This window comes from Girardinichthys multiradiatus, chromosome 19, assembly GCF_021462225.1.
Source record: "Girardinichthys multiradiatus isolate DD_20200921_A chromosome 19, DD_fGirMul_XY1, whole genome shotgun sequence".
In the NCBI taxonomy this organism is placed as follows: domain Eukaryota; kingdom Metazoa; phylum Chordata; class Actinopteri; order Cyprinodontiformes; family Goodeidae; genus Girardinichthys; species Girardinichthys multiradiatus.
The window spans coordinates 18,183,577-18,211,493 of NC_061811.1; the positions used below are offsets into that span (position 1 = coordinate 18,183,577).

Consider the following 27,917-nt stretch of genomic DNA (forward strand, 5'->3'; position numbering starts at 1 on the left):
CCTCTTCAACAGAACAAAGAGGCAGATTTCTTTCTGAACAGAAAGTCTCTGGCAGTGTGGCTAAATCTCTCACAAGGTCAGAGACATGGATGGATGCTGCAACTGAGACCTGTGGTTTGTGTTTCTGGATGGTGAGTGAAGCATCACACAGGTGGTCTGCAGATGTTTGTGATTCCTCTTTCATCCAAGTTTAAAGGGCTGGCTGGACCACATCACTAAGATGTAATCAGAAATATGCAGAATTAGAAGATGGTGCTCACAGAATATGACAATTAGTTATACCCCTCAAACATTAATCACATCTATAATATACTTGCCTGCATACAGTAGTCATGTTCTGGTGGTATATATATACAAATATATTTATATATATATATATATATACCCTGCTCCAAAAAATAAAGGGAACACTTAAACAACACAATATAACTAAATCAAACTTCTGTGAAATCAAACTGTCCACTTAGGAAGCAACACTGATTGACAATCAATTTCACCTGCTGTTGTGCAAATAGAATAGACAACAGGGAGAAATCTTTGGTGATTAGCAAGACACTCATTAAAGGAGTGGTTCTGCAGGTGGGGACCACAGACCATTTCTCAGTATCTATGCTTTCTGGCTGATGTTTTGGTCACTTTTGAATGTTGGTGGTGCTTTCACACTCGTGGTAGCATGAGACGGACTCTACAACCCACACAAGTGGCTCAGGTAGTGCAGCTCATCCAGGATGGCACATCAATGCAAGCTGTGGCAAGAAGGTTTGCTGTGTCTGTCAGCGTAGTGTCCAGAGCCTGGAGGCGCTACCAGGAGACAGGCCAGTACACCAGGAGATGTGGTGGAGGCAGTAGGAGGGCAACAACCCAGCAGCAGGACCGCTACCTCCACTTTTGTGCAAGGAGGAACAGGAGGAGCACTGCCAGAGCCCTGCAAAATGACCTCCAGCAGGCCACAAATGTGCATGTGTCTGCACAAACGGTTAGAAACAGACTCCACAAATGGGGGTTGTGCTTACAGAGGTAAGGAGGTCTCTATATATTTACACACTGCTCAAAAAAATAAAGGGAACACTCAAATAACACATCCTAGATTTGAAAGAAAGAAATATTCTCATTGAATACTTTGTTCTGTACAAAGTTGAATGTGCTGACAACAAAATTCCACAAAAATCATCAATGGAAATCAAATTTATTAACCAATGGAGGCTCTGACCGCGAAGGATACTCACAACTCAAATCGGGCAAAAGAAGGACACATTTGTCGGCCGCATTTGACAGACCTTCCACACCGCACTGTGACGTAATCGGCCCACAAGTACGGACTTGGAAGGATCCAGCCACTGAATTGGGACACACCCTCGGCCTGCACATGGATCCTCCTCCTTCCTGTTTATTGACCAATAGGAGAGGAGCTGGAGAAAAGAAGGCAGCCCTCCTCATTTGCATAATGAAGGAGAAATGCATACGGTAAAGGAAAAAGAGAAACGAGGAAATGTAAAAAGATCAAAGGCATGTGTAAGGAAAAGGAAAAAGAAAATATATATATTTCAGCTTTTATTTTTTATTTTGTCAGGAGTGGTCCTCCACAGGCAAATCAAAGACAAAGTATGTAATTTAAATATAAATAATTGTAAAGTCTACTGAATATATTAAGAAATTTTAGAATTTTTTTTTTTTTTCACACATATCCAAACCTTGAAAATCAAAAGCAACTTCCAGACTTGTCAAAATTACGTAGGACCCCTTTTATCACTAAAGATAAATTGTCACAAAAGGTTCAAGAACCTTAAAACGTACTCTGAAATAAACCGGAAACAAGTGAAGTTGCAACCAGATTGGATTCACATGTGAAAAACTTGGAGGATTTTGTCATAAGCCCAGCAGCAGCATCTTGGAAAAACCTGCAACCGTTCAACTGAGGTTTTGCTTGTGCTTGTATAAAAAAAAAAGGCTTGTCAGCAATGTTTGATTACTGTAATGCCAATAAAGATGTAATGCCAAGATGACGGACCAAGAGCATATATTAACGACAGTAAGACATATATAAACTTTTTAACGTTTCCTGCTGCTTCTTCATCTCTTCTTCTGCTGGCGGTTCGCAACAAATTCAGAGGTGCACACTGCCACCTACTGTACATCATTGTATAACTCCACCCTCTATATTCTGAGCCTGAGATCACGTGACACCAAGTCGCTGATGTAAATTCGTATTCTCATAGAAAATAAATCGTATTCTGTTACAGCATATTGTATTCATAAAGAATAAACCACAACTGTAAACTTGAACTTTGTGTTTGTAATTTCTTGAAGCTGTAACATTTTATTTTGTATTCTTATAGAGAAAATATACAATACCTCTTTTGGATTTTACTTATGCACAACTATTGACTAATATGCACACATTTCCGTCTTTACATACACATTGTTTTTGACAGCGTTCTTACCCCATATATGACTAACTTTTAATGCAAGAACTGCTTCTGAGCAGATTGGTCGGCATAACTATTATGTGGTAAAATAGCTTGCCATAGCGTTCCGCTGCAGCCACCAAGCGGCTCTGAGGGATCACCATCTTCAACGAAGCTTCCCGTCCCTCCCTCTCCCACATTTCTGAATGACATCACATCGCTAAGTATTCCCGTTGCTTCTTTCCAGAGCCATCATTAGTCTCCATATAAGACAACCAGGAGCAGCTTCGCCCTTTAACGATGGTTTTGTAGTTCCGTTAGCTTTTTAGTGGACGTTGAAACAGTTGTAACTTGGCAGACCCCGCTGCCCTTTTTCTCCTTGTTCGCTTTTGTCTGCTTCTAACTGCCGCCCCCGCCGCTCCTCCTTAGAGGGGAAGAAAATATCCACGAGGTTTCGGTGCTGAAATTACCGAAAGAAAGGGGCGAACGGGAGCGGTGAGGGTGGGAAAGAACCGAACTGATTCGGGCGTGGTTGCAACGGGGGAAAAAAAAAAAAAGTCATTTTTGTCACAAAACTTCAGAGAAGCAGCCACAATGTCGCTGTCGGTGCCACAGAACGGAGTAAAGATGGACAACGAACCCATTATCGAGCTATTTGTTAAGGTAAGGCTGCAGTACAAACCGTAGAAGTTTTTTTTTGTTTGTTTTTTTAAAGTGAAGACGCATTGCTACCGTAATTTCAGTTTACACTTGGATTATTTAAGTCTTAAAACGCCTTTGGAAGCCGAAAAATAAAGAGAAAAAACCCGTCTCTTTACATTTAAGTTTTTTTTTTTTTTGTAGCTAAAACGTTTATTTTAGCCATGTGTCGGTGAGAATCCGTTGGAAGACTTTTTGGCGTTTTGAGATTTTGTTTTCGGCTTTTAAATGCATATTTATATTAAATAGGTCCAGGTGGAGTCTGCAGAGTCTTAGGCAGGGTGGATGCAGGTTTTACCCTGAAAAGTGGGGGAAACTGGAAGCTAACAAAGGCTCACTGCGGTCAGCCTGAGCTGATCTAACAATGGGAATTATGCTGAAGTACTGTTTTCATTATTCTGCGTTTGTTGGTGAAATGTGTCTTGCCCTAAAGTGTAAATTATGCTGGTAATCAATTATGTTAATTAAATACTTTTGGAGCATTTTAGCACCAGGTTGCCTGCGAAGTCCTCAGTATGTTTTGATGAAATAGTATATTTCTCTTCACATAGAACCAGGCAAAATATAAATGCACCATTTTTGATTTTGTTTTCTCGATACAACCCTGTTGAGTTGAATATGTGTTTTCAGTTTTGCAGGCCTACTTTGTTTAGGCCATTTTATGGATCTCTGCCTCAACAGTGACCACAATGATGGTGGGAGCTTGTGAATAGTTGTTTTCTTTTTTTAGCATGTGTTCCTTTCCAGAGCGGGAAAATAGTAAATGGGGGGAAAAAGAGGGGGCTGGGGTAGTAGGAGGGGGTCCTGCATTGAGGCAGAGGTTGTTGGTTGTAGTTAAACCTGTTCTCTTTATTTAGTTTTTGTTGCTTTTAAGAGCATGGTTCTCAAATTGTGACCACAGCAATTCTGGTTCCAATCATATACACAGCTCAAAAAAAATAAAGGGAACACTCAACTCATCCTAGATCTGAATGAAATATTCTCATTGAATACTTTGTTCTGTACAAAGTTGAATGTGCTGACAACAAAATCACACAAAAATCATCAATGGAAATCAAATTTATTAACCAATGGAGGCCTGAATTTGGAGTCACACACAAACTTAAACTGGAAAAACACACTACAGGCTGATCCAACTTTGATATCCTTAAAACAAGTCAAAATGAGGCTCAGTATTGTGTGTGGCCTCCACGTGTCTGTATGACCTCCCTACAACACCTGGGCATGCTCCTGATGAGACGGCTGATGGTCTCCTGAGGGATCTCCTCCCAGACCTGGACTAAAGCATCCGCCAACTTCTGGACATTCCTGTGGTGCAACGTGACGTTGGTGGATGGAGCGAGACATGATGTCCCAGATGTGCTCAATCAGATTCAGGTCTGGGGAACGGGCGGGCCAGTCCATAGCTTCAATGTCTTCATCTTGCAGGAACTGCTGACACACTCCAGCCACATGAGGTCTAGCATTGTCCTGCATTAGGAGGAACCCAGGGCCAACTGCACCAGCATATGGTCTCACAAGGGGTCTGAGGATCTCATCTCGGTACCTAATGGCAGTCAGGCTACCTCTGATGAGCGCATGGAAGGCCATGCAGCCCTCCAAAGAAATGCCACCCCACACCATTCCTGACCCACTGCCAAACAGGTCATGCGGAAGGACGTTGCAGGCAGCAGATCGCTCTCCACGGTGTCTCCAGACTCTGTCACGTCTGTCACATGTGCTCAGTGTGAACCTGCTTTCATCTGTGAAGAGCACAGGGCGCCACTGGTAAATTTGCCAATCCTGGTGCCAAGCGTCCTGCACAGGGCTGTGAGCACAACCCCCATTTGTGGACGTCGGGCCCTCATACCATCCTCATGGAGTCAGTTTCTAACGGTTTGTGCAGACACATGCACATTTGTGGCCTGCTGGAGGTCATTTTGCAGGGCTCTGGCAGTGCTCCTCCTGTTCCTCCTTGCACAAAGGTGGAGGTAGCGGTCCTGCTTCTGGATTGTTGCCCTCCTACGGCCTCCTCCACATCTCCTGGTGTACTGGCCTGTCTCCTGGTAGCGCCTCCAGACTCTGGACACTACGCTGACAGACACAGCAAACCTTCTTGCCACAGCTCGCATTGATGTGCCATCCTGGATGAGCTGCACTACCTGAGTCACTTGTGTGGGTTGTAGAGTCCGTCTCATGATACCACCAGAGTGTGAAAGCACCACCAACATTCAAAAGTGACCAAAACATCAGCCAGAAAGCATAGGTACTGAGAAGTGGTCTGTGGTCCCACCTGCAGAACCACTCCTTTATTGAGTGACTTGCTAATCGCCAAAGATTTCCCCCTGTTGTCTTTTCCATTTGCACAACAGCAGCTGAAATTGATTGTCAAACAGTGTTGCTTCCTAAGTGGACAGTTTGATTTCACAGAACTTTGATTTACTTGGAGTTATATTGTGTTGTGCTTAAGTGTACCCTTTATTTTTATGAGCAGTGTACAAAGTGAATGCAACTGTGATGCAGTGCAAATAAGCAATTGTCAAAAACAACTAAGGATAATTTTTTGAAGCATGAAATGATCTTGGCTTCAAATGGACACAACTCAACAGAGAAATGTATCCACCTGTCCATTGGCTTATGCTTAGCTGAGTTTGTATAGTGGTCCCAGACACCCCATTCACACTTTCCAGTTCATTCTGGGGGATTGCAAGGCCAGAAAGAATACATGTTTTCTTCAGGGTTCTGGGTCTGCCCCAGTGGGGAATATTTCAAGAGCTCCAGGTTTAAACCAACATGTGCTTATAGCTTGTAATCACATCAAATCCCACTTAAGCAGGTGATGGTGATTTCACACCTTCGACATTTCATACCTGACAATTTTCAGGTGCAAAAGGTTGCCATTTACCACAGGATGTTTTGTACCAGCCATACAACAATTTGTACTGCTTTTACAAACAGTTCAAAGTAATTTTCTGTATTCTACTCATTGTACTATTAGGAATGATGGGTATATTACCAGGGTCCTAATCTGTCATATTTTACAACAATCAAAATGCATTACTGCAACAAAAAATAAACTCTTATGCCATGATTTAAACACATGTGTCCAAGATCTTACTGTTTATTCAAAGGTATGAAATGAAAGCAGAAAGGACAAAATGGCAATGTAGGGATACATTGAAAGTAAAAATCAGGGAAGGACCAAATTTACCAGGAACCATCTTCACCATGGGAACTTCAAAATGTTCCCATGGCAAGTTGGAAAAGCAGTGGGATACGCTAAATGCTGCGCTTTCAGTGAACAGTTAATTAATTTTAGAATTCAAGCTAACAATAGCATGTTCTTTGCATTCTGTGTATTCACACATGATAGACACGTGTTCACTAACATATTTGTGTAAATAGACAAACCATCACCAGCACAAATGAGAACTTTTAGTACTGTAACCATCCTTATGTGTCAGCCATGTTGAATATTCAGGTAGTGTTGATGCGATAATTCATAATTTCCCTCGTGGAATTAGCCTTAGTGTTTACTGGGGGGTAATACTTGTCATAGCAACGTTGAGATCAACTGCCTTAAGAGAGGTTGGTGTTATTGGAACTAAGCAACAAGCTTAAGCTTCTCTTTATTTCTTATTTCACATCTCACAGTAAAGGTTGCATCATCCTTGGCTTTTAAAGGTTTATGACTGTGGCCAGCTTCTGTCATCTGCCTCTCCCTCTTGGCTCCATGCAGCCAAAACATTTGTTCCAATGTTGAACTTTCTTTTTGGAACTGCAGTGGCAAACATGTATTAATGATGAACTTGTTCTCACTTTGCCGCATTAAACACAGTAATGGGAGACAAAAGCAGACACACAGGTCGCCATAGGCAGGTTGCTGTGAGCTGGAGCTGTGTGTGCAGCTGATAACAAACTCAATATGCTCTCCACACCGTGTGATGTCATATCTGTCAGATCATTGTTAAATTTCCAAGCTGACTAATGATCCTTCCAGAAAAAGACCTGCTTGTTTACCCTTTAAAACAAGCTGACATCCCCTGATTTTAGATTTTTCGTTGATCATGCAGTTCTTTCTGCTTGCCCTTGTTTATAGCAGCAGTTTTCACATTGCCATGGGAACATTTGTCACTGTGCTCATCATTGCTTATTTTTATGGCTTCAAATTGCACATGGCTATGATATTATAGCTTTGTAAGTGGGAGGATCCAACATTAAGCACTTCAAAAGATTAGATAACATTTTGGTCTCGGTAGTAGCTCCTGGAGGTTGACTTCCCTTCATCCGCTTGTGTCTGTTTTATTTGGCACCTTCACTCATCGAAACCTCAAATAGATAACCTTAATCAGGTTTCACTGTGTGTAGTGATAGTCTCCACATATTAAATGTAACATGTGTCTAATGTGCTGTTACAACTACAAACTCCAATGTGTTTTGTCGTTGCTGTGTGCTGGACCAACACAAAGAAACACACAGTTGCATTGTGGTTTAAAAGGGATGCTTGTAGTTTGCATATGTGTTCAGCCCCCTTGAGACAATACTGTGTAGAAGCACTTTTTACTACAAGTGTAACTCTTTTAGGGTATGACTCTCCCAGCGTTTCACGTCTGGAGACATATTTACCCATTCTTCTTTGCAAGATCACACAAGCTCAGTCAGATTGGAGTGTTGTTTTATAACCTATCTGCTTTAAACATTTCTACAACCTTCTCCCTCACCTGTTTGCTGTCCCTTGGTCTTCAAGATGCTGTCTGTTTACTACAAACATCTGAGGCGTTCACAGAAAAGCTGGATTTATACTAAGATTAAATAACACGCAGGTGGACTATATTTACTGATTAGCTGACGCAGTTAGTCACACTGGATTTTATTTCCTGGTATTGAATTAAAAGGATCTAAATACAAATGCATGCTATTTTTATCAACCATGCATCATTTTCTTCCTCTATATTTATATAACATAAATGAAGGCATCTGGTTTTAATGTGACTATGTAAAAAAGTTCAAGGGGTAGGAACATTTTATAGTCACTATTGCTCGTATTGAGACATTCACCACTTCCATCTGCCACGACTGAATGGAAATTAGCAGAATACAGATGAATGTAGAGAAACAGGCAGGCTTTATCGCCGCCCCTGTATCCATCTGCATGCTAAGACCGTGCCAGGGTCACACATTGGGGCTGCAAAACCTTCTGCTGCTGCCTCCAGACTTCCAGCCTCCTGCCAACAGTGATAACAGAGCCAGAAAATGTGCTCTAAGAAGTGCTTTTAAGTCTGGATGGGAGAAGAGCCCGTCTGTGCTTGTGTATGTCCTTCGAAACAGTCCCATGGGAACCACTGAAGCAAGAGCTGACAACAATGGGGCATTTCTGCTGGCATCGATGGGATGGGGCTTTGTTCTGCCACCCTGTTGAAGAAACTTCTGCTTTACAAGCGTCTCAGTCATCAGTCAGTTTTTATTTTATTGTTCATTGTTCATGAACCACATGGTGAACATTAATACTCACAAAACCTCTGTTCTGTGACATTTATCTTAAGGCTTGTGGGACAGCTGCTCCAGTGGTGGTGTGCTGTCAGTTGCAACACGCAACGGTAGGACATGCTTTGGTGTGTCAGTTTTATGGAAACACGAGGCTCTTTTTCAGTAAGTATAGTGGCACAGTTCACTTTACTTCATAAAATGACATCCAAGCCGACATGTCTGCTTATTTTTCCATTTTAAATTATATTTCACCTCTCTGGAGAAAATCTAAAGCAACCTCATTGCTACTTTGTTTTATCAGTAAATCAGTAGAGCAGTTTTTTTCTCCCCAAATATATAGGAAGACTGTAGTCAGCATTATGAGTTAGGGGACAAAGATTAATGACTGGTCTCTGGGGTTAGTAGCAGAATTTTGATGAGTCGTGCTGTTTATGCTTAGTGAAATTGCTTCTGCAGCACCTGGCTGTTAGCTGCTCCTGTCCAGTTGAGTGAGTCTCTGGCTGCTGGCCTAATCGATCTGATTGTTTGGTATTACACCAATTTGAACAGGTGCTTTAAAGCAAGTCCCTTTAATTTCTATTAGACCAAAGTTAATTTGTCTCCATGTCCATAGAAAATTCCTTTTCTTTTTGGCAACAGCAACAAACCTAGTTCTCTCTTCCAAATACGATATTTTGTTTGTATACCAACAAAAATGAGATTGTCTTCATGTATTGCCCAATCAAGATGTGCAAGATCCTAGATTTCTCCTATTAATCCAACTATTGCAATCTACCACTCGGTGCATCAACAGAAGTCATGTTTCTGGTAAATGTCTGTAGCTGCTATAAGCTTTTTTTTTTTTTTTTTACTAACCAGCAAGAAATAACTAATACGTTAAGTCAGAGTTTGTCTGCCATGCTGTATTTATCATTTAGGGCCAGTTTAATGCATGATCTCTGACAAAATCTTCTGTAAAATAATATCCTTTCAAACATGGAACAAAATATCTATTCAAACCATTTTTAGATTTGATGCAGGAAACTAAGTTTAAACTTTTATTTCCATCCATGGATTTTCATCTGCTAATCTGAAGACGGTTTGTAGAAGAACTTGGCTTGATTGATATCCAGACAATCTGCAGCTCCGCCTGGGGAATGCCCGAGCCAACCCAGGGCTTAAGGAAATAAATCGTACCCCTCTTTTATTGGTCAGAATGTGTTGGCAGTTTTTGTAAAACCTTTTACCTGCAAATACACAAAATATATTTTACATTCTGATAATTAATTGTTAGACCTGCTCAATAAATCAAATCACAGTGAACACATTATCAGAGTGCAATATTGCAATTGCAAAGGATTGTTGGACACAATATTTTCCAGGATAAGATATTTCAACCTCTTGCATTCACACGTTGCTTATCACTAGTATAACTGAGCAGTTGGATGGGCTTTAACTGCCCCTAATGCTCACACCTGTTGTGAATGTTTTTGTGAGATGCTAGAGCTGGTTTAGAGCAGTGTGGATATTGTGTAATGGTACTGATTCTGGTCATTGCTGTTTTTTTTAATTTTATGGATCTCTAAAAGCAACTCTGTTACTGCAGACCTAAATCCACCCATTAGGTTCTTGTTCTTTCTAATCCCTCAGAAGCAAAACACAAATAAATCATTGCAGAAAGGAATAAAACTTTACTCATTCCATGCAGAGCCGCTCTCTGCTTATTTTATTATTTACTAATGGGTAAAATCTCATCATCCTGGTCACTAGACAGAAATTGGTTCATAGCCAGCAAATATTTTGATTAGGTGCTGTTGGTGGATTGTCCTCCCTCCTATATTGCATATCATGCCATGAGATCCCATTACACCCTTAGTTATTACTTTATGGCTGTTTCCCCAGGCAGTAAAACATGAAATAAAAACTGAGTAGCAATGTTAACCAGCAGAAGAGAAGAATGTTGTTTGTAACCTCAGATTTGTGGAATTGAAAAAAATGACCAAAACACAAACATTTAGCATGCATATTTGTAAGTTTTAACAGCTTGGGATGAAACATTCAGGGCTAGTGCATTTTCATAAAGTAATGAGCTTAAAAGGACAGTAACCTGTGTTTGCGTTGCCATGTGTTCTTAAATCAGCTGCTGCAAAGAAAATGGCTAAAAAACTATGTATACTAGACAATTAACTTATTAAGTCTGAAGATAATATACTGTCTTGTGTTTTCATGTGGTGTGTGCTGACTACTTGGAATATGTAACCAGAAGTTAAGTGCCTGACCTACAAGTTATGTTGATGAGCAATTTCTTTCTTCATTTCTCATCTTTCAGCCTCTTATTATCTTATTTAACTTATTGGTGAGGAAAGATGCTTTCAGAAAAACACTTTGAACTTATGGTAGTACATCTACTGGTACTTTATTTGCATTTTACATTAAGCCATTGAAGTTGAACTTCCAGAGTTTTAAATGAAAGTCAAGGAAACAGTCGTACCCGCTGGAGACATTTTTGATATGGATGAACTAAACAATTTCTGTACTGTGTTTATATTACAAATGCCATGCTATGTCAAAGTGCAGTAAGATGCATAAAACGGTCTACATACTGGCTTATTCAAACTCGCAAACTGCAGCATGAGCTGTTGCTTTGCATGTTTGATTATTTATAGTGTTATAGGAAAACCAAAATGTAGAAGACCTCTGGGAGGCAAATCTCAGGTCAATGTGGACTCTTATCTGTTCAGAATGGCTGATGAAACCATTGCTTCTGTGGAATGGATATACACTCTGGCACTTGAGTTAGGGACTGGTTTCCAGCTGTAAAGATGAAACGGTTCACCTCTGCTTTACTTACATGTTTCCAACATCTTTGCTCTGAGCCTTTTTTTAACTTCAGGATTAAACCTTCCACAAAAATCTGTCGGTTCGCAGGGAGCAACTCTGCATAGTAGTCAGACCACTGACTGGAAGTTTCTGAGTTTTCCACAGAGTGACGGCAGCCTGAGTCAGAGCCAGACTAAGGATGTGTTGGTGTTCCCATATTCCGGCCGAATATGACTCCTGTGTACACTCATTTTCTAACTGTGGTCAGGACTCTCATTACCCACCCAGTCCAGTCTGAGTCATTCAGTCTTAAGGCCAAACCTCACTTTTCTACTCTAAAAAATGTTTTCTTCAGCTTTTCAGTACTATCTCTTTTTTGCCTTTAAGCGATACAGTGCCTTAAACTTTTTCAGATTTGGTTTCATTTCAATCATAAACTCCAATATGTTTTATTTAAGCTTTATGTGATCAATCAGCACAAAGCAGAATGATGTGAAGGTTGTGAAGTGTATTAGGCCCCTTTATTCAGATATTTCAAAATAATATAGCTATATATCAACAGCACAGATGGGAGAATCTATTAACAGGACAAATGTTTTGTCATGCCCTTCACAAATCTGCCCTTTTATGGAAAAGTGGCAAGAAGAAAGCCATTGTTAGAAAAATAATCTGTTTGCAGTTCGCCAAAAGCCCAGTAGGGGGACCTTGCAAACATGTGGAAAAAGGTGTTTAAGTCATGATACAAAAATTTAACCATTTGGCTTAGTTGCAAAGCCTGACGTGTGGCAGAGAGCCAACACTGCACATCATCCCTGAAATAACCAAACCTTACTGTTGAAGATGGTAGTGGCAGCATCATGCTTGGGGGAGGCTTTTCTTTGGTAAGCATAGGGAGGCTGGTTAGAGTTTATGGAAACATTGATGAAGCTATCTACAGAGCAGTCCTGGAAGAGAACTAGTTAGAGGCTGCAAAAGAAGTAAGACTGGACCAGGACAGTGACCCGAACCATACAGCCAGAACTGCAATGAAATGGTTTAGATGAAGGTATTTTCATGTGCTGCAATGGCCCGACTAAAGTCCAGACCTAAGATCAATTGGGAATCTAAGGCCAGATATTAAAATGGATGTTTGCAGATGCTCCGTCCAATCTCACCAGACTTTAGCAATTTTGTAATAGAAATTTGAGAAAACCTTTATTCTCTAGTTGTGCAAAGCTAGTAGAGATGTACCTCAGGAGACTTGCAGCTAGTTTTGCCACAGAACGTGGTTCTACAAAGAACTGACTTGGAGGGTCTGAAAACAAATAGATGCCACATTTTTCAGATTGTTAAAAAAATGTATCTTTTGCTTTTCACTTTACAGTTATGAGCTATGTTGTGTTGACATATCGCATAAAATCCTAAAGTGACAAAGTATGGAACCTGCAAGCAGGTGTGAATAAATTTTGGATGGCTTGTGAGAAATAATTCCTAGTTTTTTTTTTTCTGTAAAGTGAACAAACCACCACAAAAAGCTCTGTAATTATGTCAGAGTCATATATTTAGTTAGGATTTGTTATTTTAACCTTCTTTTCCAGAAAACCTTGAGAGGCGTTGGCCGTTAGGCTACCATGGCTGCATTCCTGATGTGAGTCAAAGCAGGAGGAGTAAAAGCAGTAGCAGATCCTTATTCGGTCAAGTGCGACTTGAACCTTCAGAGCAGTCCAACCGATTTAGAAAATGAAGTGTGTTGGGGAGGGGAGTTTCACAGGCCGCTATGTTACTAAACTTAGCTTGTTAAAGCAGAGACTGGGAGGACCGTGCCCTGCATGAACGGGATTCTTTGTCCCTGATTGCAGAACATTGTCAAGTCAATATTCTAGAAAAGGAATGGTGATCTTGTATTATGTGATGCTTGTAAAATATTAGGGCTGAACTTGGGGTCTGTAAATACATACAAAGCAAGTAATTTTGTCTGGACTCACTGTCCAGGACTGTCATCTCCAAGCTAACGTCTGACTCACACCCTCCACAGAAACTGTGTGCTTGGCCTGTGTTGATTCTCCTTCCGCTGAGCCGAAATAAAACTGTCTGTTTGCAAAAGTCAGCGGCTGCTAGAAAATCGGATTCATTTTTAATACTGGTGCAAATAACCTTATTGGAGCAAATAAGGTAGCACAGTTGGCACTACAAAGTGTTGCTGCATGCTGTAAGAAATTAATGATTCATTGGAAAAGCTGCACCTTAGAGTTTTAAGAGTTTGCTCTCGCTTAACTTGTCCTCTTATGCGTATTTTATTGCCATGTTTTTTTCCCCATTCCTCTTTCTAAAATATGGCCTAAAACTCGACAAACAAGACGTTCTTTGTGGTGGCGATATAGGAGGTTCTTCTAAATGTCAGGCTCTGGAAAGTGTTAGTTGGATGACCTAGGAAAGTGTTTAAAAAGCCCAAACTTCCTCTGGCTTATGGATTTTCATTTTTTTAATGGAGAAACTGAGGGCAATATAATTCTGCTGCTCATTACAGTAAACTTCAGCTCTGCCAGCATCATCTCCTAAACTAAGGAAGGCATCCTGGTTGGGGGGGGGGGGTGTGTGTAACAGGACATTTCTGGAATATTTTCTCCCTTCTTTCCAAATCCCAGCCCCCCTTGACTCTACAAAGGGGCCCAGGATAAGGGGAGAAGGGATAAAGAGGAAGAAAAGGGCTGTGTGCCGAAGAGCACATTGCTTGTACTGCTATCTAACCTCTGCCTTTCATGTCCACTTTAAGCATCCATTACCTCTTTCTCTCCTTCACGTTTGTCAAAACATTTGATCTGTAATTTCCTTCTAGCTTCCTGTAATGTCTTTGGCTTGTGCGGCGTCTCTCTTCATGCTGTCGATGTCTGCTGTTTTTGTCTTTTGGCAGAAAACATCTGTGTGTTGTGTTGTAGACTGTAGAGGGTAGGAGCCACGCCACAGCTCTGAGAACACACTAATAGAGGATGAAAAATGGCGTAGTTTCTTTCTCAGGCCTGCTGTGGCCTTCTGATTGATCACAGTGACTCTATTTTAAAGCCGCTCACTATTGAATTACAGTAAACCCTCTTTTGATTTACAAATGACATTTTGTCATGTGCTTTGCATTTTATCACTGCTAACAGGGAGTCTACTTCAGACGGTTCACCTGCGTTATTATTCCCCTCCATGGTGCAAGCTCTGCTTTCCATGTCATATGTTCCAGCCATCGCCATGGGAACAGTTGCTGTCTCTTGTTTCCACCCTTGATCCAGACCTGAATGCTTCTCTGTAGGCGCTGCACTGGGAGGTAATCATCCCATTGATGTCTTTCTCATCCTGTAAGGAAAAGGTAATGCAGGTCCAGTACTACAACAGCCCCCAGGGAAAAGCTTTATTCTGGAACTGATCATGTAATAATGGGAAAAGGAAAATTTCATTTGCCAAACAATGCCTGTGTGATTTCTTCCAAGTGGTTCAGATGTTGAATTCAAAAAGGGAAAGGGAGAGGACAGTTAGCTGTACAATGGGAGCTAGCAGGCAGATCAAACAGAGCCATGCCACAGGGCGTCACACAGAGGACAAAAGCAGCAAGTCTGTCCACATGAGCAAGAAAATGCTGGGCTGGTTAGAACAAAGTCCTCTATTGTTCCAGGATCAGACCTACATCTCTGATAGGAAGGTGTTTATCTAAGATGTGAAAGTCAACTGATTTTAATCATTCACAATGCTCTGTGCAAATCTGTGAGCAAAACCACCCTTAATTATAGGTCTTCACTTTTGGCCCACGTTGCATCTTTGTTGCTGTTTCTCAAAAACATGAAACTGACTTGAGCAGAACTGGAGTAAGAGTAGAATGCACAGTGCTCTGCTGCTGTATCATAATGAAAATATTCTAGGGCATCAGTATTCAAATGACCTTCGCTTGTCCTCAGCAGAAATGACGGCCAGAGTTTTAGAACTGCTTTACATGCATAAAATAATAGTAGAATAATAATGGAGCTGCATCATACATGTATATCTTAGTTAATGAAAATTTCTTTAAAATGTTATTTATTTCAATTTTTAAATTTAAAATGAGACATTCACATACATAATACACTTTAAACATTTATTTCTGGTGTTTTAGTAATTATGGCTTACAGCTAATAGAAACTCAGAATTCAGTTTCTCAGAAACTGGAAATTTTACAAAGATTTTTAGTACAGAAATGTTGTACTTCACAGTAAATGTATTTAATACTTTGTTAGGGCCCCTCCTGGATCAATTACTGCATCAATACAGTGTGATTTTGGAGGTGTTGAGAATATTGGCCTCAGCTTGTCTGCATTGTTTAGTCTGGTGTCTCATAATACTCCATAGGTTCTCTATGGAGTTATGTCAGAAGTATTTGCTAGTCAAACAAGCACAACCTTCCACTCAACTTTCCATTGATATGCTTGGATTCAGCACTCTGAACAGCTGGGCTCTTTAGCAATGATGTTTTGTGGTTGACCCTTCATACCTTTAAGTCATCAGTCTTTCCCATGAATATGTAGGCTGGTATTTCTGTTTTAAAAAATCCTTTTAAAATGTTTTATTACTTTATTTAAGGTTATTGTGATGGAATATTACAATTATGTAGAAACTACATTTTGGGTTTTCATTATCATCAAAATTAACAGAAAAATGTCTCATTATTTATTTTAAGGGAAACAAACTCTTTGTGACTTTCATCCTGCTGTTAAACAGTATTTATCGCAGATTAGAGAAGTTTGTTTCAATTAATGTCACTGCTCAGCTTGTTTGTGCAGGCTTACTCAAGAAAAAAACAAAAGACTGTCTGATAAGTCACTTTCTGAAGTGGTTTTGCAGATTGATGAAGAGGAAAATGTGCTGATGTCTCCAGGATTTAAGGGTCAGAGTTCAGCGTTTCACTCCTGCTTTTGTATTTTTTTGAGACACTGTCTGAAATAGGCCCCTTACTTGGGGAATGGAGTGAAAAGCTGTGAACCTTGTAAAGGTTGTGTAACAGAGATATGATCTCTATTGTTTTTATTGCAGCATTTTCGGTTAAGGCCTAAAATGCAAACTAAGTGCATTCAGAGATGTTAAAATCTGGGTTGTTTGGGTTTTTCATGGTTCCGCTGATTAAATCTGCTGTGTTTTCACATCTTTGTTCTGTTGGTTCTAAGGAAAGGTGCTTGCATTGGTGTTTGGATGATTAGTCTGCTTCTTTTCTAACTCACAGTCTGTGTGTTTAAAGGCGGGAAGCGATGGCGAGAGCATTGGAAACTGTCCCTTCTCTCAGAGGCTCTTCATGATACTCTGGCTTAAAGGCGTTGTCTTTAATGTCACCACAGTGGACCTGAAAAGGTGAGTCTTTTGTCTTTAAACATTGCTTAATGTTAGAATATACACTGCTCAAAAAAATAAAGGGAACACTCAAATAACACATCCTAGATCTGAATGAATGAAATATTCTCATTGAATACTTCGTTCTGTATAAAGTTGAATGTGCTGACAACAAAATCACACAAAAATCATCAATGGAAATCACATTTATTAACCAATGGAGGCCTGGATTTGGAGTCACACATAAAATTAAAGTGGAAAAACACACTACAGGTTGATCCAACTTTGATATCCTTAAAACAAGTCAAAATGAGGCTCAGTATTGTGTATGACCTCCTTACAACACCTGGGCTCCTGATGAGACGGCTGATGGTCTCCTGAGGGATCTCCTCTCAGACCTGGACTAAAGCATCCGCCAACTCCTGGACAGTCTGTGGTGCAACGTGACGTTGGTGGATGGAGCGAGACATGATGTCCCAGATGAGCTCAATCAGATTCAGGTCTGGGGAACAGGCGGGCCAGTCCATAGCTTCAGTGTCTTCATCTTGCAGGACTAGCTGACACACTCCAGCCACATGAGGTCTAGCATTGTCCTGCATTAGGAAGAACCCAGGGCCAACCGCACCAGCATATGGTCTCACAAGGGGTCTGAGGATCTCATCTCGGTCCCTAATGGCAGTCAGGCTACCTCTAGCTAGCACACGGCCCTCCAAAGAAATGCCACCCCACACCATTACTGACCCACTGCCAAACCAGTCATGCTGAAGGATGTTGCAGGCAGCAGATCGCTCTCCACGGTGTCTCCAGACTCTGTCACGTCTGTCACATGTGCTCAGTGTGAACCTGCTTTCATCTGTGAAGACCACAGGGCACCAGTGGTGAATTTACCAATCCTGGTGTTCTCTGGCAAATGCCAAGCGTCCTGCACGATGTTGGGCTGTGAGCACAACCCCCATTTGTGGACGTTGGGCCCTCATACCATCCTCATGGAGTCGGTTTCTAACGGTTTGTGCAGACACATGCACATTTGTGGCCCGCTGGAGGTTATTTTGCAGGGCTCTGGCTGTGCTCCTCCTGTTCCTCCTTGCACAAAGGTGGAGGTAGCGGTCCTGCTGCTGGGTTGTTGCCCTCCTACGGCCTCCACCACATCTCCTGGTGTACTGGCCTGTCTCCTAGTAGCGCCTCCAGGTTCTGGACACTACGCTGACAGACACAGCAAACCTTCTTGCCACAGCTCACATTGATGTGCCATCCTGGATGAGCTGCACTACCTGAGCCACTTGTGTGGGTTGTAGAGTCCGTCTCATGCTACCACGAGTGTGAAAGCACCACCAACATTCAAAAGTGACCAAAACATCAGCCAGAAAGCATAGGTACTGAGAAGTGGTCTGTGGTCCCACCTGCAGAACCACTCCTTTAATGAGTGTCTTGCTAATCACCAAAGATTTCTCCCTGTTGTCTTTTCTATTTGAACAACATGTGAAATTGATTGTCAATCAGTGTTGCTTCCTAAGTGGACAGTTTGATTTCACAGAAGTTTGATTTATTGTGTTGTTTAAGTGTTCCCTTTATTTTTTTGAGCAGTGTATAATTTCTTCCATCTTTTAATACGTTCCGGGGTGTGGAGCACTTTGATCCAGCTCCACCTTTTAACATGCTCACTGTTTCTCCATTGCTTGTTTGGTTTTCCCATGACCCCTTCTCAGGCATTAGAACATTGGAGAAAAATAAACAACCAGACCTAGGAGAAGCTATTTAGAGCTGCTTGACTCGACTCCCTTCCTGTCTAGATTTTTTTTTGGAGAACATGTTTTCCAACCACCGGGAAAAGAAAACTGTGGTCTTCTGAATTTTCTTTTCTGTTTTTCCTCCTAGCTGCAGGTAAATGTATTTTCCCAGGTGCCTGAGTATTTTCATCTCTGTACAGGGTTCTAAAGGATGATTTATGTTTTCTTCTTTGTATTTTTTTGGCAAATTGTTTTGACAAATGGTTTGTTGATATAACAATAGATCAATGACTGGGTTTCCCCCTCTATTGGTCCTTTTCTACTTGTTCTTTTCAGGGGGCCCGGCTCTGCTCCATCTCTCCCTACTCTGCATACAACCTGTTGTTTTTCCATTGAGTCACTGACTGCTATAGTTTTGGCTTGAAGCCCCGTCTCCAGCTGGCAGTGTAGTGCACTCTGTTGATGTTATTGTGAGACATTGAACATTAAAGTAATCTGCATGAAACTGTAAATAAATAAATGGAGAATAAAAACATAAAGTATAAATAATGTTTGTCTCTTAGTGTACACAAAAATGTCTTCCTCCTGTTTGATCTGATGCAGGCAGCTTGATTATGGGCAGCTGCTCTCTGCCTGCTCCGACCTGCAAACGCTGGTTTTCTGTCAATAAATTTTCCAACCAAACATGCTGTTTCATGGTGGTATTGTTTTGGGGGAAATGTCTGTGCATCTGAACAGCTGGTTTTATATGTGATCAGCTGACTTAGGATATTATTATTATTAAATACAGCGTCCCCTGCCTGCATGTAATTCAGAAAGCTGACATTGTCCTTTTTTCTTTCAGTCTTCAGGCATGATTAATGATTTGTAAGTAGTAAATTATATTTCAAATTGACCTGCTCCAGCCATTCTGGTCCTTAATATAATTGTAGTTGCTCTGGTCCCTTGGCCAATCAGTGAACAGCAGTATGTTCACCTCACATGTAGTCCCCACTCAGCCCCGACCGTACCTGCTGAGGAACAGGGACTGAGAGAATAGGTACCGGCACGGAAAAACAGTAATGGAAACCAAGCGAGCTGAGTGGAGTGGAGCCGGGTTAAATAGAGCCAATGGAAAAGGGGCATATGTTAGCATTGGAGAGGCGGGTAAATGCTGTTTTGATGTCCATGTTACAAAGTGTAAATTGAGCCATACTGTATTTATTTCTGCTGAGCTGAGGGAACATACTTACATCCATAACCTTCAGGAAAATGAAACGGTACGGTTTTAGAGGTCATGGTCAATGCAATGCAAAACACTGTTGATCCTCAAACGGAAATGATAAAACCAATAGGGATTTAAATGTTTATCAAATACATATGTACTTGTTCTCTGTATAGTAAAGGAAAAATAAATAAATTCTTTAAAAATAAACAAAAAGGCACTGCCTTATCTTTTTGTTAATCCTTATTAAAAAAGAAAACAATTCAAAACAAGTATAACAGATAGTTCCCACAAGACCAGACCGGAAGTAAGTGACTCTGGAAATGGGCCATGTTGATAGTATACCAGTAAACGGTGTTGTATTGGAAAAGCATTGCCGCAGGTTTTACCACAGGTTTTATTCGTGTTTTTTTTTTTTTTTCTGTGTTTCGTGAGCTATGGCTTTTATAAGCGCTGGAGTGCGTTAGAGACATTTTAAATGTTGCGTCCTTAAATTGGTATGATGCAAAGATTGCTGTAATCTGCATAGATCCATTCAAGGTGGACAAAGTGTCAGCGGAGTTGGATTTGCTCCCAGCAGTCACCTATATAGACATTGTGAATTATTTCATTCATAAAAAAGTACCTACACTAAGGAGAAACTACGGTCCTTGAAGTATTTGGGTACTTTTAAGCTTTTTTCAAGCACATGTTTTGAAACAAGAAGGAATGTGTACATGTGAGATCAACAAAGTTATTATTACATTTGCACATCTGCATTTTGTCATTATTTACATTTCATACTTTGTGCACATGCTAATTTTATTACGTTTTTCTTTGTGAGATTGACAACGTTTTATGTTTGACATAAATAAATTATACTGAACTCATTTACATGCTTTTTACTGAACTACATCCAGTTATATGATCGTAGCTTTATCCTGCTTTCAGGACTAACATATTATTCAGTGCCCCGTAATTGTCAGTACCTGCACTGCCCTTTAAGATGGAAACAGTTTATAAACATCCAGCATTCAAATTCACTGATCTCTAAGGCTCTGGTAGTTGAAAGTATTATTGAAATAAACAGAGCAGAATGTAATGCATGTAGGTATTTATTCTAATCACAAACGGCTTGACAAGCTATATTAAATCTCAAACAATGCATTCCACTATCATGACTGAGTGATCAGCATTTATTTTTTGTTATTTTAATGCAGTATAGTTTAATAGTTCAATATTATTATCACAAAACAGCAACATTTTCCTATATATTGTTCATCAAATTGCCATTACTACATAATCTGATTGCAGATACATCATGTCACGTTAGTTTACTTTTGCGGTCAGTTTCTGAGGGAGTTGCTGTGTCGATCCGCCTTAATCTGGGTTGGATCTGTCACAAAAGTCTGCAGGTTTGCCTACAAAGTACATATTTTACAACAACCAGTTCATTACACTGTCGACTGACTGTGTCACACTTTGGTTCTTGCTTGAAACGTTTGAAAATGTCCTTACCGCTAATAGCAATCAGAACAAATCCCGCCATATTTGTTGGCTTGTGTTTCCTCTGGATATTAACCAGTCACACTCGTCGATGCTTAGTTGCAAAGTTTGCTCACCTCCACTTCTTCTGATTCTCAGTATGTAATGAAAACCTCTCTTTACTGCTTTATCGCCTTTGTTTTTACACCCTTCAACCCAACAATGCACAACCGTCGTGGTTATCTTACGTGTGACCAGACACAGTAGAAGCTGCTTCCGTACTATCACCATGGTGGCGGAGAACCCGGATGTAGGATGCGTGACATCAAGTGGGAACTATCTGCACTTCACAACAAAAAAGTGCACAATATCTGTACCCTGTTCTTGATCTGATTGTATTTTCTAAAGATTTAATAAATAGATTAAATTATAAAGTGCTCTTTACCATGAAAATCTGAGCAGAAAGGGTAAAATAAAGGACAGTCCATGAAAATAGTATGCAAAAATAAACAAATTATTGCCATTACAACAGCAATTTCAAATGTTAAATTATTAATATATTAGTATAAATATTGGGCTTTTGTTGTTGCTGTGCTATCTACCAAAAAAGAAAAGAAAACATTATGCTAGTCACTATCCTCTCTAAAGCTAACGCAATACTCTCCTTCTCATCTGCTGGTGCTGATTGCTCAGTTAACAGCGCTGGCCTATCATTAATCGGGTCAGTAGCTGGCTTTGGAATGGATTTAGCCTCCTGCGACAAGGAAGTAACCACCGCTGGGTACACAACAGTCTTAATGTTGGTACTGGTCCAGGCCATATGCTTTCCATCAATCCCTGTATCTGCCAATCTGTTCCGCCATTGTTAATCCATTCCTCTGCCCATCAACCCATAAATCCACCCTTCTACTGATCTATACATCCATCTTTCCACCATTTAATCATCTGTCTACCCTTCTGCCAGTCCTTCCACTCTTCCACCAGCAGATCCATCCGTCTGTCTGTCCATCAAACCTCTCTGTTGGTCTACCCACCCGTCCATCCTCTTCCAACAGTCCACTATCCTTCCTCTCTTCTGCCAATTTATCCATCTGTCCATCCGTCCGCCAGTCTATACATCCCTCCTACTAGCGTGGAAGGATCTAAAATTCATGTTGAACTTTTTCTTTATACCAAACAAATGGCTCATCCAAAAGCCTGGAAATTTGAGTCTGGAAAAGTGTGCAGGAGATTAAAGCCATGCCTATTTGACTCCTCCTCAGGCTTTTCTGACATGCTCACATTTAGTGCAAATGTTTAAATATATTTGCATATATTTCCCTTTGTGACTCCAGCAGGGATGTTGTAAAATCCAGCTGTGTTAAGCGGTGGGTGTTGCTCACTACTCTTACTTTTTCTTCCTCTTCCCTTCTCCTTAAACAACTTCACATCCAGCTGAAAAGTTTACATGTTGCTTTATCTTAGTTTTCAGGAGTAATGACTCATTTATCTTCAGTTAACATAAAATGCGTGTCTTTACATTTATGGTGGTTTTACTGTAGAATTTGGCCACAAATGCAGGTCATGTTTAATTGGTTCCCCTGGAAACACACTTAACATTTCTTAACAGTTATTCATGTTCTCCTTGGTCAACATGTTGTTTTTGTTGTCAATGAGTCTAAGGGCACCAACTTACCCACTCCACAGTGACGGTACCACACCCCATTAACATGCCAAAGAGTTGAGGTCATTTCCCCTGTTTCTGTGCCTTTAATAAATGGCTTTTCTCCAAATGCAGCTACCATCGTCACAATGAAAACCTTCAGGCTCTGCGGGTGTTTGTTTTTGTAGCCCACAGCAACATTACTGCTGTGTTTCATGTTGCTAGTGAGATGTTTTCACGGGCTGTTTGTGTTCGACCATTCACTCATTCAACACATGTTCATTTGTATTTGTGTCTCGGTCTCATCTGCCTGCCATATGGTACAGAATGTGCTGGTTGTGAAGGCCACAGAATGGAGGACACACAAACGCAGAACAATAATTATAAAAAAACAACAGCTGTAGCTGCAGTGGGAGAAAAGGCTGGATGGCTCAGTTTGAAAAATAAAAAAAGGTTGAACTAAATCTGATCATCTGACTTTCACAGAAAGCCCACGGACCTCCAGAACCTGGCTCCCGGCACGCACCCACCCTTCGTCACGTTTAATGGCGAGGTCAAAACTGATGTGAACAAGATCGAGGAGTTTCTTGAGGATGTTCTTTGCCCACCCAAGTGAGTGCTTTCTGACCCATGTGATAATTGCTCACCACACCTATACACCAGATGCCATTCATCACAGTCAGGCGCTTGGCTTATCAAAACATTGCGAGCACATGGTGGGCGCGGAGGCTTTAACGTAACCAATTTAGAGAATGATGCCACATTTTATGTCTAGCAAAAGTATTACACCCTTTTTGACTTCAACCAATCACAAACGTCAGCATATTTTCTTGGGATTTCATTCACCAATATAATGTAGACCGTAACTGCATAATTAACAGGTAATTCGCCCATCATTTTTGAAGAGAGGTTCTGTTAAGCTATTAGCAGTAGTTTACCTTATCTGTAGTAGAAAGAAGTCATACCACGGGAAGCTTGTTAAAAATGAAAAAAAAAATCAATTGGATCACCTTTTGTTTTAGCAGTTTAAAATGACTCCAGCTGACAATGTCCTCAGTGGGCTACAACGCTGTGTTAGCACAGGGGTTCCCAAACATTTCAGCCTGCGACCCCAAAAATAACAGTACCAGAGACCGGCGACCCCCTAAACATACATATAAATATTTCCATCTATATTTATTTATGTAATAAATGAAAACAGTTTCATAATTTAATGGTTGAATTATTTAATAATGTATTGAATAAATAAACAGTACAATTAAACAGACTTTATTTTATATTTGTCTTGTTTAGATATATCAAGCTTGGTGCCAAACACCCAGAGTCAAACACAGCCGGTATGGACATCTTCGCCAAGTTTTCTGCATACATCAAGAACTCCAAGCCAGACGCAAATGAGGGTAAGTTACCTTTATTTGTCTTTTACTCTCACATTCCAACAGGTAGGTAAGACTAACTGCATCATGGATACCTTTCAGCTGTAAAGGGAGTGCTGTCTGGTCGCTAAGCAACCTTTGTAGCCCTGCCCTGATTGGTGGATTGTAGCCTGATTCAGGGGAACAGCTATTTGTTTCGTTTGCCTCCCCTGTTCTGTAACTCCTCATCTCACCTGGAGCTTTCCAGAAAACCTCTCAGCAGTGAGTGGTCACTGTCTACTCCTCCCTGTTATGGATTTGAGCCACAATAACCCTGCAAAATAAACCACCTATCGGTCTCTCTACAGATAAGAATATCAAGTCTTTTCTGAGTCTTTTATTCTAGGTTAGAATTTTTAGGATGGTTTCCTGCGACATATCTTTACGGAGAAGATCATATCTTGCTTTAGCTGGCTGTTCTCTGCCTTGAGAAAACATTGAGGCACAGTGAGCTTAGACGTGAGCCACAGCTGTGTCAACACTGAGAGGCTGAATCTCATGGTTCACTGATAAGTGCCCTCAAACATAACAGCTGTTAAACAACTGAAGTTTCATGCACTCAAATTCATGACATTTTTTCTAACAATAAAATCTCTTAAACAATCACAGATGGATAAAATGTCTTGTGTAAAGAATGTGCACCAAATCCAGATGGAATGCAGACCGTTGTTGGATTTTTATCCAAAATACCAGAAACTGAGTAAAATATTTATTTTATTTGTTTTTTCAGTTAATGTACATATTGTCTGTTACTTGATGAATGCTGCCCCCATGTGGCTGAAAAGTATATCGTCTAAGCAGCTGCAGTTAAATAATCTCTGATTTGCGGTTCCCCTGTACAGCTCTGGAGCGTGGACTGCTGAAGACCTTGCAGAAGCTGGACGACTACCTTTACTCCCCGCTGCCTGACGAGATCGACCACAACAGCATCGAGGACATCAAGATCTCCACCCGCAAGTTCTTGGACGGGGATGAAATGACCCTGGCTGACTGCAACCTGCTGCCCAAACTGCACATAGTTAAGGTGAATGTTGACGGTTTTAAGCAGGTCTGAATCATATCAGTTGAGCTTTGCTGACCAGCGTAAGAGCTGGTCTTTATAAGTGCTGTAATTTTGTAACTGCTTAATGGATAGAAAAATGTAGACCTAGTGATATTCACATGATGCAGTAAATAATAAGTAGTCTCAGAGTTATTATAGCAACAAATAATTGGCTAGAAAGTAAAAGCAGACAAAACTGAAAATTAGAACGTCTTCTGCCTATTAAGAATAGTGCACCAGCTGCGCATTATTCAAGGTGTTTTTATAGGAATATTAGTGAATTCACAGCATAAAGCAAACTGAGCCCAACTGAACAGGTTCTTATCAATGTTGGGTTGTTATACTGCTCTCTAAAGATGGGAGCTTCGGTTGCACAAACAAAAACTCAAGACTTGCCCTAACTCTAATATAGTGAAACTAAGCTGGTAAAAAGCCACAAACTGCAGCTTTGGCAGAGATTCCTATTAAAAGATGCATTTAATTAATCTGGACTTTTGTGTGGTTTCAAGCTCTCCTAAATTCTTCTGCAGCTACAGAGTGCAACTGCTGTCTTTAGGCTGGACCGTTAAATTAATGGCTGTAGCTTAAAGACATGGATGTCTCCCAAACTGAACTCTGTATTAAATGACTTCACATCAGTTCAGAATGAAACAAACCCAAACATTACATCTCCATGAGATGTAATGTTTGGAAAGAGAGAATTGTTAAACTTTGTCTGAATTTACTGACAAACTTTAATGGCATTCAAACAAAATTAGTACTAAAACAATACAGGACTTAAATCTTTACCTCCAGCATTGCAGTGTCATCGGCAGACCTGACAGCAAAACACAGCAGTATGTATTATAACTTCTAAGTTGAAAGATAAAGAAATGTAGTTTGTGTGAAGGGTGTTCTGAGGGTGTAAAGACCAAAAATGCCCCAAAAGGTTGCATCTCCATCTCTGTTGGACTATGTTCTGTCACATGTTGCAGGTCTTCAAGTGATAGTTGACTTTGTGTTTTCTCTTTTAGGTCGTGGCTAAGAAGTACAGAGGCTTTGACATTCCCAAAGAGATGACGTCCATCTGGAAGTACCTGAATAATGCCTACACGCGTGAAGAGTTCACCAACACCTGCCCCAGTGACAAGGAGATAGAGATCGCCTATGCAGATGTGGCCAAGAGGCTGGTCAAATAAACTCCTCTGCAGGGCCCAGCCCCATCACCCCCCCCCCCCCCCCCCCCACCCCCACCCCCACGCTCTCTCACTTCCCTGCATCTTCCACTCCTCGGCATCGGGACTGATGTGGCTCATTCATGAGAAAGAAGAAACAAAAAAAACTCTGGACTCTTTTTCGTTCTCTCCTCATCCCATCATTGTTTCCCCGCTCCGGTTTTATGAAGATCTCTTGTAGTTGAATCAGCAGAGGTCACCCTTGATCCACGTTTATCATTTAATTGCTTCTGTTCTTTACTCGCTGTTGTATGTGTGACACATTATAGCAGAGCTTATCAATGTTCAGAGTCAGACGTCCTCCCTAATAAAAGTGACCTTCCTTTTGACTTTGTCTCTGCCAGCAGAGGAAACGTCACAAGCCATTATTTGTCCATTGAAAGACTAAATTTGGATTTTTCTTTTTTTTCTTGGTTGATTTATAAACCAGAAACCTTATTTTGGCTGATTCAGAGATCTTGTGAACAGCGTTGAAGCTTCAGTGTTTCTGCCTCCAGTATTGAAACAGGGTTAAATTAGTAGCTGAAAATAATCTAAATCTGAACACAGAGATGCTTTATTATAAAATACATTTTTAAAATTGTAACAGCAGGTTGAACAACCTCGCAAACATGCTTTTGATTTTGCCTTGTTGCCTCAAATGAGGGGAAAGTAGCTCTGTTTGGAATTGTAGGAAACGTTGTTGAGTTGGTCTCAGGACTAATAAAACCTGAGATATAAAATATCCAACAACATGTAGCTCATAGTGAAGTCTTTTTATTGCTTCATTGCTGCAGTGATTCAGAAAAGCTCTAGTCAAAAACAAATGAACGTCTTGAATTATTTGTTTTGCTCCTTGTAGGTATAGATTATGCACGTTGAACCAAAAAGAGGCGGATTATTCCGGTCTCATTGTGGATTGTGGTTGTATATGAGTGAACACCACTCGGAAGATAAAAAGGTGCAGTTACTTTATAACAAACATGGTGAAGGACACAACTCTGCAGTCAAACAAAACTGAAGATACTTATGAAGTGAAAAATTAGCTGAGCAGTGTTAGAGTAATCGGAACCAGGTCACATTTCACTTTCCCTCCGACATGAAGGCGGATCAGAAGTAGCGAATGTACGTAACGAAAAAGTAGCTCCGGAAAAGTGCTTTAATGTGGATGAAACGAAAGGCGTTTCTCCTGTTTGCCACATTTTATTTTTCTCATTCAGACTTTTGTTATGATACAAATCTGATTTAAAAAGGAATTGTAAATATTGTTTTGTTTTTCCATTGCTCTGATTTCAATATGTAAAACTTCATGCATATCATCAGAATTCTGAGGAAAAACGGACCTTTTTCTCACCTGGTTTGAATTCTGGAGAAACCGTTTCCAGTTTGCCTTACTTGTTTTTTCTGCAGATGTTTAGCAGGAAGGATTTTTCTTTAGATCAGTTCATGGCGACTAGCGTTTGTACAAAGAAATATCTGAAGGTATTTCATGGCTTTTGTTTTTAACAATATTGACTGAATTTAAAATAAACTTCTTATTGGCACTTA

General features: G+C 40.5%; 1 protein-coding gene and 1 long non-coding RNA gene across 2 annotated transcripts; both read left to right on the plus strand.

Moving 5' to 3' along the window:
• The first annotated feature begins 2,547 nt into the window (after positions 1-2,547).
• On the plus strand, positions 2,548-27,917 carry clic4 (chloride intracellular channel 4). The gene is made up of 6 exons (XM_047345376.1): positions 2,548-3,068; positions 16,594-16,703; positions 23,206-23,331; positions 24,013-24,119; positions 24,977-25,158; positions 26,190-27,917. Exons 1-6 carry the CDS (start codon positions 3,000-3,002, stop codon positions 26,352-26,354), a joined length of 759 nt encoding a protein of 252 aa, XP_047201332.1. The 5' UTR covers positions 2,548-2,999; the 3' UTR covers positions 26,355-27,917.
• On the plus strand, positions 18,160-18,958 carry LOC124855478. The gene is made up of 2 exons (XR_007035093.1): positions 18,160-18,563; positions 18,746-18,958. It is a non-coding gene; the product is annotated as an uncharacterized LOC124855478 (long non-coding RNA).

Bases quoted from the DNA above. Each gene is read 5' to 3' on its own strand.
- clic4 (XM_047345376.1), top strand. From the start codon at position 3,000: ATGTCGCTGTCGGTGCCACAGAACGGAGTAAAGATGGACAACGAACCC. The intron at 3,069-16,593 runs GTAAGGCTGCAG...GTGTGTTTAAAG, and splicing joins TTATCGAGCTATTTGTTAAG to GCGGGAAGCGATGGCGAGAG. The intron at 24,120-24,976 runs GTAAGTTACCTT...TCCCCTGTACAG, and splicing joins CAAGCCAGACGCAAATGAGG to CTCTGGAGCGTGGACTGCTG.